Raw genomic sequence first — 16,083 nt, 5'->3', positions numbered from 1 at the left:
TTTGATAGGTCAATACGTAATTAATAGAATAAACATTTCATTACATTATGTCAAGAATACACCTGTAAAATATCTTGTTGCATTTAATTGAATTATCAGGGAAGCCCGGGTCCTCAGTGGTTTAGCACTGCCTTCAGCCCAGGGCGTGATCCTGGAGACCCAGGATTGAGTCCACGTCAGGCTCCTTTCATGGAGTCTACCTCTCTCGCTGCCTGTGTCTCTGCCTCTGTCTCTCTGTGTGTGTGTCTCATGAATAAATAAATTAAATATTTTTAAAAACAATCAAATTATCAGAGACAAATAGTAGGCGAGCAATTTGAATCACAAAAAAATTTCAAAGTGAACCTATATGATATGGAGAAGCATTCTAGTACGATATAAAGATGAGATAGTCTTACTACCTTCCCTGAAAAATAAGCTTGCAGTAAGATAAAGGAGAAATTATATTTAATTTAAGTGTGCCAAAGGACAATACATTTGTTTCGCTAATGAAAAGATTAGAAATTATTCCATAACGTTCTCCTTATGTCATCACTGATGAAGGGAGAATGAAGATTATTGATTTAAAAGCACTCAATGCTGCCTTTCTTTTAGAATTGCAGTTACTTGAATTCAGATAAAAGGTTCCGTTTTGCTTATTAAACTTTTACTAGTTGTTCAGCTGTTATACTTCAAATCACATGTCTCTCTGCTTGCCAGTCGTTTTTCTCCCCTAACATGAGGGGAAATTTAAAAGAGGAGTTCTTGTCTAGTTTTAATAATTTGTAATTGAAGGGATTCTTTAGAAAAAATGTCTTAGAGAAAGGAAGATGGTGGCAGGGTAGGAGGAGCCTAGACTCACCTCATCCCACTAATACAACTAGATACCTATCAACTCATCCTACATACCCCAGAAATCTACCTGAATACTGACAGAACAAAGGTCACAACTAAAGAGAGAGAAGAGGCCACTTTAAAGAAAGTCGGAAGTACAGAGATATAGTTTAGAAGAGAAAGAGATCCTATCTGCAGCAGATGGGAGGGAGTAGTGGTCCCAGCGAAGGGCAGGAGAGAACACCTGGGAATGCACGTAGCCACTGGCTTGGAAAAGGAGAGTGGCTGAATTTCCTGAGTTCTTGCAACTATGGAGGGCTTAAAGCCTGGAATTTTAAAGGTTATTGGGCTTGGCTATGGTAGAATGTGTAGGGCACTATACTTGGAGAGAGGCACACAGAACAGAAGCAGCTGGCTGGTGCCATTTCCCTCCCCTGGCCCTGAGCACAAACACAGAGCCACCTGTGGGAATCAGTGCCACTCTGACACCAGCTGCCTAACTTGCTTACACCAGCCACCACCCGTTTGCACTCCAGGGGAACTGCCCTTTTGAATCATGCTTGCCTCAGTTCCAGCACAGCAAGCCCTTCCCCCAGAAGACCAGTACAAACCCCTGCGGACACCATGTGTCCTGACCAGAGTTTTGCAGGGTCTCAGTTCCAGTGGACTGTGACAGGTCTCATTTCGCAAGCTAGTTCAAACCCGCTAGATTCAGGCCAAGTACCAAACACTGCCCACAGCAGATACTGAGAGCCTATCTCTCAGATGACTGGCCTGAGGGATAGAGGAGCCAGAACCCAGTAGCAGAGTGCATGCCGCACACCCTGGAGACCCTCCCTCAAGCACCAGGCCCTGGGCACTACGGGACCATTTTCAGTGGTCCATTACTTTCAGGAACAAGTGACATAACTGGCTTTTCTAACCCAGAGAAACTGTCAGAGACCTAGACAAAATGAGAAGACAGAGGAATTTATCTCAAATGAAAGAACAGGATAATGCCACAGGGCCAGAGATCTAAGTGAGAGAGAGAGAAATAACGTGCCTGATGGAGGATTTAAAGCAGTGACCATAAGGATGTTCAGTGGACTTGAGTAAAGAATGGAAGACATCAGTGAGACCCTTACAACAGAGATAGAAGAGTTTAAAAAGAATCTGAGATGAAGAGTGCAATAAATGAAATTAGAATACAGATCTGGAATATTCTCTAGACTAGATCATACATTAGGCCACAAAACAGGCCTTAGGAAGTACAAAAAAATTGAAGTCCTACCATGCACCTTTCCTGACCACAATACTATGAAACTAGAAGTGGACTACAAAAAACCGTCTGAAAAGACCACAAATACATGGAGGTGAAATAACATCGTACTATCAATGTGTGGGCCAACCGGGAAATAAATGAAGAAATTTCAAAAGACATGGAAACAAATGAAAATGAAAACACAATTGTCCAAAACCTTTTTTTAATGTTTTTTTTTAATATTTATTTATTCATTTATGATAGAGAGAGAGAGACAGAGGAGGAGGGAGAAGCAGGCTCCATGCCGGGAGCCCGATGCGGGACTCGATCCCGGGTCTCCAGGATCACGCCCTGGGCCAAAGGCAGGCACCAAATCGCTGCGCCACCCAGGGATCCCCCCAAAACCTTTCAGATGCAGCCAAACTGATTCTAAGAGGGAAGTATATATAGCAATACAGGCCTACCTCAAGAAGCAAAAAAAAAAAAAAAAAAATCTCAACACAAACTAACCTTACACCTAAAGAAGCTAGAAAAAGAACAACAAATGAAACCTAAAGCCAGCAGAAGGATGGAGATAATAAAAATTAGAGGAAAAATGGGGGTCCTGGGTGGCTGAGTTGGTTAACTGACCAACTCTTTGATTTTGGCTAAGGTCACGTTCTCAGGGTCCTGGGATTGAAGCCTGCTTCAGCCTCCAACCTCAGTCTACTGGTGGATTCTCTCTCTCCCTTTTCCTTTGCCCCTCCCCCCCGCCCCAATAAATAAATCTTTAAAAAAACATTAGAGTGGAAATAAATGATAAAGAAACTAAACACAAATAAAAATAGAACAGATCAACAGTAGCTGGTTCTTTGAAAAATTTAATAAAATTGATAAGGCTCTAGCCATAGTTCTCAAAAAGAAAAGGGAAAGGACCCAAATAAAATCACACATGACAGAGGAGAATAACCAACACTGCAGAAATCCAAACAATTATAAGAGAATATTATGAAAAATATATGTCAACAAATTGGACAACCTAGAAGAAATGGATAAGTTCCGAGAAACATATAAATTGCCAAAACTGAAGCAGGAAGAAAGTAGAACAGAATGCTAACCAGCCAAGAAATTGAATCACTCATCCAAAAACTTGGAACAAACACAAGTCCAGGACCAGATGGCTTCAGAGTCCAATTCTACCAAGCATTTAAAGAAAGAGTTAGTATGCGTTCTTCTCAAACCGTCCCATAAAACAGAAGAGGAAGGAAAACTTCCAAATTCATTTGATGAGGCCAGCATTACCCTGACACCAAGACCAGATAAAGACACCACAAAGAGAATTACAGGCCAATTTTCTAGTGCAAAAATCCTTAACAAAATAGTAGCAAACTGAATCTAACAATACATTAAGAAAATCACCGCCATGATCAAATGGGATTTATTCCTGGGTTACACGGGTGATTCAGTATCTGCAAATCAATCAGTGTGATGCACCATATTAATAAAAGAAAGAAGAATCATCATCATTTCCATAGATGTAGGAAAAGCGTTTGATGAAGTACAATATCCATGCATGATAAAAACCCTCCACAAAGTAGGTTTAAGAGGGAACATACCTCAACATAATAAAGGGAATATATGAAAAAATGCACAGATAATGTCCTCCTAAATGGGGAAAAACCAAGAGAAAAAGTTCATGTCTGGTGTTGTTGATGCTGGCTGTTGCCTAGATTTATAGTTAGGGCAGGCAGCCAAAATGCTTACACTGGCACACCTGGACTCTCTTTGTGGCCTGAGCCTCCTCACAAGAGGAGGGGCTAAATTCCGAGTAAGCAGGCTGAGATACAGAACAGGGCAGAAGCTGTGTTGCCTTTCGTAGCCTAGCCTTGGAATACACACAACATCACATTGACCATATTCTGTTCGTTAGTAGCAAGTCACTAAGGTTAGCCCACGGTCTTTTTGTTTTGTTTAGTTTTAATGGAATACTGGAACACCTATGAACACATGAAGAACGCAATTTTTAGTGTAATTTACCCACTGGCCACAGTGTTCTATATTCCTTTCACATGAAAAATGCACTCACCTCCTCCCAGTACCTCCGACAAATCTCAGTTATCATGGCATCGGGTTCAGGATGGAGTCCAAGATCTTGCCATCTTAATCAGGTGCAGCGGGGATAAGGTGCCAGGGTTATGTTGTCTAAATTTTAGTCCCTGGAGTGCAGGTTCTCTTAATAGGAATGAAGACTTGAGAATTAAAGAGAACAGTTCTCTACTATTGAAAACACAACATTCTGGTTACTTGCTAAAGACTCTTCCATTCGAAGTCACACTAGACCATAGCAGGTTTGAAATGCAGCCTGATGCATGCTGTCCATTTTTCAGTCAGACTTAGTCTGAAACCATGGAAATTTTTCTCCATGGCTCTTTGCTGTCTATCCTCTCTGAGCTCTTGGTTCTGTCCAATGACCTGTGTTTGCAGTTGTGTTTTCAGCCTGCTGCCTCCCTGTGGGGACTTCTAAGACCCAAAGGCCTATTTTCAGTCCGTGCTATCTAGGTCTCTTTTAGTCCAAGCTCGCAAACAGTGGTTTTGATGCTATAATTTTCTTAACTTCTTGAGTTTTTCTGTGAGAATCAATGGATTGATTTTATGTCAGTAGAAAAGCCAGTCTCGCAGATCTTTTTGAGATAAACTTTTCAACTGGGCTCTCCTGTGAAGCTCATACTCTTAAGATCCTTAAAAGAAATTTGAGGCATACCTGAAATCCTTCTGAGGTCTTAACAAAAGTTTTTATAATCTTGGCTTCATCCATAGGCCATGTTTTCCTGGATTTGCTCTTGACCCAGGATGCAATTCTTTATTTTAGCATTATTTGACATTTCAGCATATGGAAAGGCTATAAATGTGGACAAAATATTTGCACCCAGTTTGTCTGGGTCTTTCATACTGCATAGACCTTGTTTAGTTTATCTTTTGTGTCCCGTTTTACTTTCAAGTGGTTTGTGGCGCAAGTTCCTTTTCCTCTAGTGTCATTTTCTTCACTTGCCTGGAACCTTTACTGTCAGCCTCTTCAAGGGCCATCAGGTTTCCATTAACAGTCTGTTGGAAGCCCTTTTGGTTTTCATTCTTACTCTTCCCTACATCCTTTCAGTTTCTACCTACCTCTCGGTTCAAAGGAGGTTCAGGTTTAAATATTTTAATGTCAGCACCCCATGTTTAATATCAGTTTCTGTGCCAGTTATTTATTGCGGCATCATAAACCACCTGAAAACCTAGTTGCTCAAAACAGCATTTATTTGGTTCACAAGTATTTAGTTTAGGCAAAGCCGAGTAAGGCCAACTCATTTCTTCTTCATTTGGTGTCAGCTGAGATGACTGGAAGCTGGGGACTAGAATCATCTAAAATCATGTTCATGCAAATGTTTAGCTGTTGAGGCTGGCTTTTGGCAAGGACGTTAGCTGGGTCAGTCTCAGCTGAAATGTCTACATGAAGACACACCAGGTGGCCTGGGCTTCCCACAGCAGCTAGATTCTAAGGGTTAGTTTCCCTAGAAGAAGAATGTCAATGGAAGCTATATCACATTTTTTAACCTAGCCTTAAAAAAATCACACAGCAGTTCTGCCGAATTCTATTCACTGGAAACCAATTACTAAGGTCAGCACATTTTAAGGGGTGGGATTATCATGGGAGAAGTGTCAAAAAATTTATAAAACCACCACATCCACTTACCCTGTCTTATCAATCATATCCAGAAGAAAGAAGTTCTTCCCAACTCAGAATCACTGAAACCCTGTCAGGTTTTTCAGTGGTGGTTTTTGGTGCTTAGTATGTTCCCTTGTTTTGTGGGAGTAACAGAGGATTATAAGATAATACTATTCAATTAGGCGGGTTTTTTTTTTTTTTGTCCGAAAGTATAAGTTTCATCTCACTAAATTTTTATACTGAGAGGTGTGGTTTCTTAATCCTGAGAATCATTTCTCCTGGGAATGCAATTCAAATTAATGTAAATCATTTGTAATTCAGAAAAAGGCTTGTGGCTTAGAATCAGTATTTATAGATTCAATAATTAGAGTCTTATTTTCAAGGTCTTCTCTTAGGAAGCATTTATTGGTTCAGACCTACATAAGTCAATATGATATTACTAAAACTTTTTAAAAATTAATGGGAGTATTCATTGGGACACTCGAGTGGCTCAGTGGTTTGTGTATCTGTCTTTGGTTCAGGGCATGATCCTAGGGCCTTGGGATCGAGTCCTTCATCGGGCTCCCTGTGGAGCTTGTCCCTCTGCCTATATCTCTGCCTCTCTCTATGTGTCTCATGAATAAATAATTTTTAAAAATTATGGTGTGTTAGGATAGGGGAAGGGGCCAGAGACTTTCTTTTCTTTTTTAAAATTTTATTTGAATTCAATTTGACTATATAAGAGACTTTATACTAAGAGGTGACTTACAGTTATTTTATGGAGGAAAGATCTGAAGCAGTCATAGAAAAATACATAAAATGAAGTACAAATGTTGTGTGGCAAAGACAATGATAGCAGAGATCTTTTTTAATAACTCCTAGTGGTTTTAACACTGTTCTTAATTTTCTAAGTGCTTCAGGGTTCCACATTCTAAGACTCTACTACAATATAGATTATATTTTATTGCAAATGAATTTATTTTAAAATGGGAGCACCTGGCTGACTCAGTCAGTAGAGCATATGACTCTTGATCTTGATGTTATGAATTCGAGCCTACGGTTCAGTACAGAGACTTAAACATAAAATGTTTTTTAAAATGTTGGTTATAGTTTTGAGTTAAACTAATTTCATTCCATTTCCGAACTGTATTGTTCTATTCATGCAGATTGGTGATCTTAGAGCAAGATTGGAAACTGAATCTTCAAGATGTATAGACCTGGATGCAAAAAATCAAGTTCTTCAACAGGAGTTATTATCTATGAAAGCAACAGAGAGGGAATGTGAAAAACTAAAACAGATTAAAAAGAACTTGGAAGAAAAAGTAGTAAACCTCAGAAGTCATGCAGAAGTCAATGTGGTACAAGGCATTCAAGTAGAAAAGTATTATAAATGGGAGATTGACCAGAGAGTAAGATTGATTGTAGAAGAAAGATTAAAAGAAGTCAATCTATTTTTCCAGGTTAGTTTATTGATCTGTGATATGCTTTCATTTATTTCATTACAAATTACACTTTGGTTATATGCATTGTGTAGGTTTCCTCTGCTTCCTTTACAGCAATCTGTTTGGTATATTTCTGGAGGCATTCGTTCCTCCCTGTAAAGATTTCAGTTTTCATCATTATTCTCACTAAATTGATCTTTCAGAATGATTTATGACCAGTATGTATGAAACAAGACTATTTTTTTGAGATTTTATTTATGTATTCAGGAGATACACAGAGAGAGGAAGAGAGAAGCAGAGACACAGGCAGAGGAAGAAGCAGGTTCCATGCCAGGATCACACCCTGGGCCGCAGGCAGGTGGTAAACCGCTGAGCCACCCAGGGATCCCCTGAAACAAGACTATTAAGAGGAAAAGAAAAAATTGTGATTTAAAACTTTTACCATGGGGAAAAAAATAAAATAAAATAAAACTTTTACCATGGAGATTCCTGGGTGGCCCAGTGGTTTTAGCACCTGCATTTGACCCAGGGCGTGATCCTAGAGTCCCAGGATCGAGTCCCACATCGGGCTCCCAGGGTGGAGCCTCCTTCTCAGCCCGTGTCTCTGCCCCTCTCTCTCTCTCTGGCTTTCATGAATAAATAAAATAAAATCTTTAAAAATAAATAAATTTAAAAAAATAAAACTTTTACCATGGAGTATCTAGGTGGCTCAGTTGGTTAAGCAGCAGACTCTTGATCTCAGCTCAGGTCTTGGTCTCAGGTTTGTGAAATCAAGCCCTGCATTGGGCTCCATGTTCCATTCCTAGGTTATTCTTCCTTTTTGAAGATTTCATTTATTTATTTATTTCCTTATTTATTTATTGAACATGAGCAGGGGGATTGGCAGAGGGGGAGAGACAGAGAGACAGAATGAATCCTGGGTAGACTCCATACTGGGTGCGACACAGGGCTTGGCCTCAGGACCTCTGACTGAGAACATGCTCTGAGCAGAAATCAAGAAACAGGTTATTCTCAAGTTGTATTATGCACTTTTTAAAATTTTTAATTGATTCTCTTGTTCTTTGAAGTATCAGATTGCATGAGTACTAATATAAGAATGATTAAACTTTATTTTTATCATTCAGATTCAATTCAGGTGACATTGGTGATAAATATTTTACACTTCAGCTTTTTTTTACACATTTAAAATTGCTCTCTGAATCATTGAGTCCCAACTGAAGGAAAGAAATATACTATAATTACTCAAGTTTTAGCTGTTTTAAAACTGTGCTTTTAATTTGCTTTAGAGACAAGCAGCATCTCAAGAAAACTTAGAGCAGTTAAGAGCAAGTCATGATGCTTCAATAAGAAGTCAAGTGGCACTCAGAATTAAAGAGCTGGAATCTGAACTTCAATCCCAAATAAGAAATTCTCAGGAACTTAAAATAGAATTGGAAAAGTACAGGCAACTCTACCTAGAAGAATCAGAAATGCGAATGTCATTGACAAAAAAACTGAGCAAGTAAGTTAAAACAGAATCAATGAAAATAGATTTAGCTTATTGATTTGCCTCTAAAGCATAATTTTTATGGAGATGGGTTCATGAGATTAGTAGGAAGTGAAAGCCAACTGGATAGTATAATTTTGGAAAATAACGTTTGTAAGTAAACTTACCATTTTATGTTCATCCAGGATAGTTTGCCTCTCTCCTCTTTTTGTGTGTGTGTGTGGGGGGGGTATATGATTTTACTTTTTCCCGTTAATATTTTCAGTTACTCTATCTTGTTGTCTTTACAAACTAATTGTTTAAAACTTTATAATTTAGACAGCATATTATTTTTTTAAAGTTGATATATTTTATTTAACACAATATGTCAAAAAATATCCTTTCAACTTGTGATCAATATAAAATTATTACTGAGATATTTCATATTTTTTTCATTCGAAGTCTTAAAAATCCAGCATGTATTTTACAATTATGGTATATTTCAATTAGAACACTAAATTTTCATTGGGAATACGTGTCTATATTTAAACTTCATAAAATTTATAGTGGAAAGAGCAGATTCACATACCTGCATCTTTACAACCCTACTTAAAAGGTTTTTTGTTTTGTTTTGTTTTTTTTGGAGTTCAATTTGCCAACATGTTGCATAACAATTTGCCAACATATTACATAACAACCAGTGCTCATCCCGCCCAAGTGTCCCCCTCAGTACCCATCACCCAGTCACCCCAACCCCCTGCTCACCTCCCTTTCCACCATCCCTTGTTTGTTTCCCAGAGTTAGGTGTGTCTCGTGTTTTGTCACCGTCACTGATATTTTCACTCATTTTCTCTCCTTTCCCTTTATTCCCTTTCACTAATTTTTATATTCCCTAAATGAATGAGACCATATAATATTTGTCCTTTTCCGATTGATTTATTTCACTCAGCATAATACCCTCCCCTCCAGTTCCATCCACATCGAAGCAAATAGTGGGTATATAGACAGCATATTACTATAAAATTTTTTGTCAGAATTACCCTAAATAGAAATATTAATGAGTTCATTTTTGGAAGATTACACCTTTAACCCAAAAGATCAAGTGCCAATAGTATACAGGTTGGTAAATTAACTTTCTTGATTGTGTCTTTGGTATTATTACTAGAGAGCCTGAGGGTGGGGGAAACCTTTGTATGTTTTCTACTTTATATAAAAGTATACATGTGAAACAGAGAAAGATTCACACTGGGGTGAAAGGCAGTATAAATCCCAACGTGGCTAAAAATAGCATCATGGTGGGCATGAGGGGGTGTGTGGAAGACAAAAAGGGCAGATTCTACTTCCAGGGCCTTGGTAAGTGTGTTATCAGCTAATTGCCTCTGGAGCTGTTTCGGTCCTTCTGATCACTGCTCTGCCATCTACCTGGCCCCTAGAGGTTGTTGGTCTGAGGTATTCCTCGGTGCGAAACCCTCAATTTCTCTGAGGCAATGAGTAAAATGTACAAGAGTGGTGAAAGCACATCCTTGAAAATGTCTTTGAGGGATGGTTTATTTTTATGTTCAAACTGGTTTACTAAATACAAATATGTGTAACGGCATTCTCCAGAATCTTGTAATTACAGCCATTCCAGAAGGTAGCAAGTATTACCTGTCAATCCATGTACATCACTGTCAGCCATTTCTTTCCCTCCCCTAATTTGAATTTCTTGTTAGTTAGTTATCCCTGGAATCATATATACTCCTTTGGAATAATTTTAAACCTATAAATATATGTAGTAGCTCTGCTCTGTCACATTTTCAGTGTTAAAACACTGTTTACTGGCACATTCTGTTTGCTATTATGGAAACTTAAAAAAATGCAGGTCATGCAGGAATGATTTGGGTAGAAATAAAATACTAAGCACTTGTGTTGTGTAATCTTCACAGGACTAATGAGAGGCTGGCAGATATCACTACCAAATATCTGGTGGAGAGACAGCAGAACAGACCTTTCCACAGCACTCTTACTATGGGACCAGTCTTGGAAGGGCCTTCTGTTGGAAATTTGACTAGTAGTTTACTACTGGATAGAAATGTTACTCCAAGAGAAAATGTAATGATTCCTACCTCAAGGCCGCAGACTTCAGTTAGCAGCATTGAAACTCACTTGTTCAAGGTTAGTTATATTATCTTTCTTTTCTTGAGTTTCAGATTTCCAATAAAATTTTTGTTTTTAATTTGGTGAAATTCTGAGTTAACTGAATAATACTCATTAAGTAAAAGTTATACTGGTTTGTGCTAATAAGGAAATGGGACAGAAATTTTATGGTATTTTTTTAAGCTCCTGGAGCTCTTATTGTCAAGAGATACCTATTATTAACTTTATTCAATAAATACCACTAAACTGACACATTTTATCTTCTTATTTTTTAAAGATTTTATGTATCTGAGAGAGAAGAGAGTGTGCCCATGAGTGGGGAGAGAGGTAGAGGGAGGGGGAGAATCTCAAGCAGGCTCCCCACTGAGTGTGGAGCCTGACTCAGGGCTTGATCCCATGACTCCGAGATGATGATCTGAGCTGGAATCAAGAGTTGGATGCTTAACCAACTGAGTTCCCAAGGCACCCCCAAACAGACCCATTTCCTTGAAAAGCTATGTTAAATTGGATTTTGGAAAGTAAATATTATTACCTACTAACCCAAAGTACACTTAGATGCTTTGACTTATTCTCTGATTAGCAATAGTTTATAATATGTTTAAAGTTTGCTGTAACCCAATTTTCCACCCCTATGCATAAGTGAATGATTAGAATCCAAACGCTTAACCATGTAGGGATATTTATGATTTTAACGATTCCACGGTAAGTCCTTTTTATGAATTAAATAAACTTGTAACACTAAATTGATAGTTCTATGTTTTGGGGGCACCCGTATGACTGAGTGGTTTAGCATGTATCTGCCTTTGGCTCAGGTCATGATCCAGGGGTCCTGGGATTGAGTCACGCAACAGGATCCCCATAGGGAGCCTGCTTCTCCCTCTGCCTATGTCTGTGCTTCTCTCTCTGTACTTTTTATGAATAAATAAATAAAACAGTTTAAAAAATGTTGTAAGTTTTGGCATTTTCTTACATGAGAGCACATCCCTAATTGCTTTCTTATAACACCTTTTTTTTAACTTATATTACTTCTATTTCAATTTTTATAAAATGGCTTGCTGAGCAACTGTAGAGATTTTCTAAATAAGTAAGTCAAAGAAATATTTGATTCTTTCTTTTCTTTTTTTTTTTTGTTTTGAGAGAGAGAGAGAGAGAGAGAAAATGAAGGAAAGCAAGCAGGTGGTAAAGGGCAATGGGAAAGAGAGAAGAGAGACTCTTAGGCAGGCTCCATGCTCAGAGTGGAGCCGGATCTCATGACCCTAAGATCATGACCTGGGCCAAAATCAAGATTCTGACACTTAACTGACTGTGCCACCCAGGCACCCCACAAATAATTGGATATTTCAAATGAAATTCACATATATTTACCTTGATGCCATCACTTGAATGATTGATGACTAAGATGGCAGTGATAGGGAGCCTTTAATAACAACCCATTTCCATTATGTATCATTGTTGTTAAAATACCCATTTCAATCAATGCACATAGGCTTATGATTTTGATAGTATATTCGTGGTTTTATTAATGTAGAAAAATGTAGCATAGACTCATGTTAAATGAAGCCTTAGTCTTGTTCTTTCATTCGACTTCCTTGTTTTCTTGCTCTATTCTCTTCTGATTCAATGACTTTTAGTATTATGTTTGGATGCTTTTCTTCCTTTTGTGTATCCGTTATAAATATTTGGTTTGTGATTACCATGAAGTTCATATATAACATCCTGTGTATGTATAGCAATCTCTTTTAAGTTGATGGTTACTTCAGTTCAAACAGATTTTAAAAACACTGCATTTTTACACTCTGCCTTGTTTTATAAATTTGATGTCATAGTTTACACCTTTGTATTTTGTGTATCCCTTAACTAGTTACTGTAGATATAATTGATATTATTCCTTTTGTCTTGTAACCCTCATACTGGCTTTATAAAAATGATTGGTCTATTACCTTTACTGTATGTTTGTTTTTATGATAAAACTGTCTCATTATTTTCTTATTTCTAGTTATGGTCTTTCTTTCTTTCTTTCTTTCTTTGAGAGCAGAGTGAGTGAGAACACAAGTGAAGGGGAGGGAGGGGCAGAGGGAGAGGGAGAAGCAGGCTCCTCTCTGAGCAGGGAACAGGGAGTCCCTTGCAGAGCTTGATCCCAGGGTCCTGGAAGACTCTTCACTGACAGCCGTCCAGGTACCCTGGCCTTTTCTGATTAAAGAAGTCCTTTTAACATCTCTTATAAGACCTATTTAGTGGTGATGAACTTCTTTAAGTTTTGTGTGGGAAACTCTTTATCTTTCTTTCAGTTCTGAATTATAAAGCTGCCAAAAATATCCTAGGTTTTTTCCTCTTAGCACTTGGAAAATATCATGCGACAATTTCTTTTCTTTTAACTTTCTTTTTATATGATAAATTTATTTTTTATTGGTGTTCAATTTGCCAACATACAGAATAACACCCAGTGCTCATCCCGTCAAGTGCCCCCCTCAGTGCCCATCACCCATTCACCCCCATCCCCTGCCCTCCTCCCCTTCCACCACCCCTAGTTCATTTCCCAGAGTTAGGAGTCTTCACGTTCTGTCTCCCTTTCTGATATTTCCTACCCATTTCTTCTCCCTTCCCTTCCATTCCCTTTCACTATTATTTATATTCCCTAAATGAATGAGACCATATAATGTTTGTCCTTCTCCGATTTTTATTGGAGTTCAATTTGCCAACATTTAGCATAACACCCAGTGCTCATCCCAAGTGCCCCGCTCAGTGCCTATCACCCAGTCACCCCAACCCCCCGCCCACCTCCCCTTACACTACACCTTGTTCATTTGCCAGAGTTAGGTGTCTCTCATGTTTTGTCACCCTCAGCGATATTTTCACTCATTTTCTCTCCCTTTATTCCCTTTCACTAAATTTTATATTCCCCAAATGAATGAGACCATTATAATGTCTGTCCTTCTCCGATGGACTTATTTCACTCAGCACAATACCCTTGAGGTCCCTCCACGTTGAAGCAAACGGTGGGTATTTGTCGTTTCTAATGGCTGAGTAATATTCCATTGTATACATAGACCACATCTTCTTTATCCATTCATCTTTCGATGGGCACCGAGGCTCCTTCCACAGTTTGGCTATTGGGGACATTGCCGCTAGAAACATCGGGGTGCAGGTGTCCTGCCGTTTCACTGCATCTGTATCTTTGAGGTAAATCCCCAGCAGTGCAATTGCTGGGTCGTAGGGCAGGTCTATTTTTAACTCTTTGAGGAACCTCCACACAGTTTTCCAGAGTGCATGCCACAGTTTTGGCTGAAAAATCCACTGATATCCCTGTAGTGGTTCGCTTTGATATAACTAATTGCTTTTCCTTTCCTTTCTTTTCTTTTCTTTTCTTTTTTTCTGCTTTTAAGATTCTCCTTTTCTCTTTCATTTTTGACTTGTTATTATGTGTCTTGGTGTGAAACTCTTTGGGTTCCTTTTATTTGGGACTGGCAATGCTTCCTGGGCCTGGAGGCCTGTTTTCTTCCCCAGGTTAGGGAAGTTTTTAGGTATTCTTTCTTCAAATAAGTTCTTTACCCTTTTCTCTCTTCTTTTTCTGGGACCTCTCTAATGTGAGTTTTATTATACTTGATGCTATTCCAGAGGTCCCTGTATCTTAATTTTTCAAATTATTTCTTCTTTTTGCTTTTCAGCTTGGATGATTTTTACTACCCTTTCTTGCAGATTGCTGATCTGTTCTTCACATCTTTTAATCTGCTGTCGATTGTGTCTGGTGTATTTTTCATTTCAGTTATTGTATTCTTCAGCCCTAATTGGTTCTTTTGTATATTTTCTCTTTGTTGAAGTTCTCACTGAATCCGTCCATTCTTCCAAGTTTGCTGAGCATCTCTGTGACCATTACTTTGAACTCTTTATCAGGCTGACTCCTTATCTCTGTTTCATTTCGTTATTTTTCTGAGGTTCTATCTCGTGGCCTTGTTCTTTCATTTAGAACATACTCCTCTGTCTCCTCGTTTTGTCTGACTTTCTCTGCTTGTTTCTAAAATTGTTCTTTCCAACTTTTCCCTCTTCAAAATATGTTGCTTTGAACAATGAATGTTAGTTATAAAGTCAAGCAAGAAGAAACATTTTTCAAAGTATTGTCTGGTCATTTCTCTCATTGGAGCTGTGGTGGGGTAGGTGGCAGAGGACAGTGCTCTTCTTTTTCTGAGTTCAGAGCACAGGAGTCAGGCAGATGGAGTTAAACTTAGTAGCCTTTGTTACTAATACATGCTAACAGATTGGAGGATGTGGTTTGGGTGGGTATGTAGCCACAGTGGGCTTCCCAATTCTTTATCCCAAATTAGGCACTTCCCCACACAGTTGTAAATGGAGGAAACAAATGTTTGATGCCCATCCCACGAAGATGAGAGCAGACCTGAATTCATGTTACCATGGGTGAGCACATCTTTTCAAAAAAGAGATTTGGAATCTCCTAAGCACTGCCTAGTGCCTTCTCCCCAATTCACTCATTAGGCAAATCTCCCTTCCTGCTGTGAGGAAGGTAGAGATAAATCCACTTGTGGGTAATGATGGTTTACCTCTAATTTCTGACTGGATTTAAATTAAAGTTAGTCCTGTCTTTTGTACATACCAACTCTCATAATGATGAGAGGTTGGACAGAGCATACTAGGTGGTAAAGAGAAGTCTGTTTTGTGTTTAATAATCCACAACATAGATAACTCATTTGTTGATTGATTTTGGTAAACCAAGTTTTATCTGGAGGAAAAGAATAATTCTTTCCAGGAAGAGTTTCCTCCATTTCAGCCTCTTTGGTTCAACTAAAGATTTTCTCCTTCAAGTTCCGTGTCTTGTGGTTTAAAAAATTTGTGCTTATAAATGCAGTCTATTAACTGTTCCCAATAGGAGTAAAGATCATTTCCATTGCTGTATTTTTATTCATAAAACATTAAAATTTATAATTTAAATTACACTTTAGACTTTAAAATTTATAATTTAATTAGAAAGCTGTTTTGTGCCTCATGCCTAGTCGTTATTGAGCCACATGACAAACTTTTATGTGTTCATTTTCAGTCAGTTATAGTTAAAAATGTAGGTATTTTTCCTGAAGATGATGAAGTAACTGGCATAAAAACTCTCAGCTCAGGAGGACCTAAAGCACATTCCTGGCCTGCAACTCTTTGGTCTTTTGACCTGAGGCAAACTGCAATCTTTCTGAGGCCTTCTTGTCTCTTATGTAAAATTAGGGACTTTGGGATCCCTGGGTGGCGCAGCAGTTTGGCGTCTGCCTTTGACCCATGGCGTGATCCTGGAGACCCGGGATCGAATCCCACATCAGGCTCCCAGTGC

The 16,083-nt window shown here is 38.6% G+C and overlaps 1 protein-coding gene across 1 annotated transcript in view; it reads left to right on the top strand.

The window, feature by feature from the left end:
- The window catches only part of LOC144309727 (ankyrin repeat domain-containing protein 26-like), a 136,976-nt gene that overhangs the window by 109,154 nt on the left and 11,739 nt on the right, over positions 1 to 16,083 (top strand). Inside the window, exons 24-26 of the mRNA XM_077890834.1 lie at positions 6,884 to 7,177; positions 8,446 to 8,660; positions 10,550 to 10,778. Coding sequence (XP_077746960.1) covers positions 6,884 to 7,177; positions 8,446 to 8,660; positions 10,550 to 10,778 — 738 coding nt within the window. The remainder of the gene's footprint in view (positions 1 to 6,883; positions 7,178 to 8,445; positions 8,661 to 10,549; positions 10,779 to 16,083) is intronic.

Source organism: Canis aureus, unplaced genomic scaffold, assembly GCF_053574225.1.
Source record: "Canis aureus isolate CA01 unplaced genomic scaffold, VMU_Caureus_v.1.0 ptg000201l_RagTag, whole genome shotgun sequence".
NCBI lineage: Eukaryota > Metazoa > Chordata > Mammalia > Carnivora > Canidae > Canis > Canis aureus.
The sequence above is the reverse complement of the archived record's forward strand: the minus strand, read 5'-3'. Positions and strand labels throughout refer to the sequence as shown.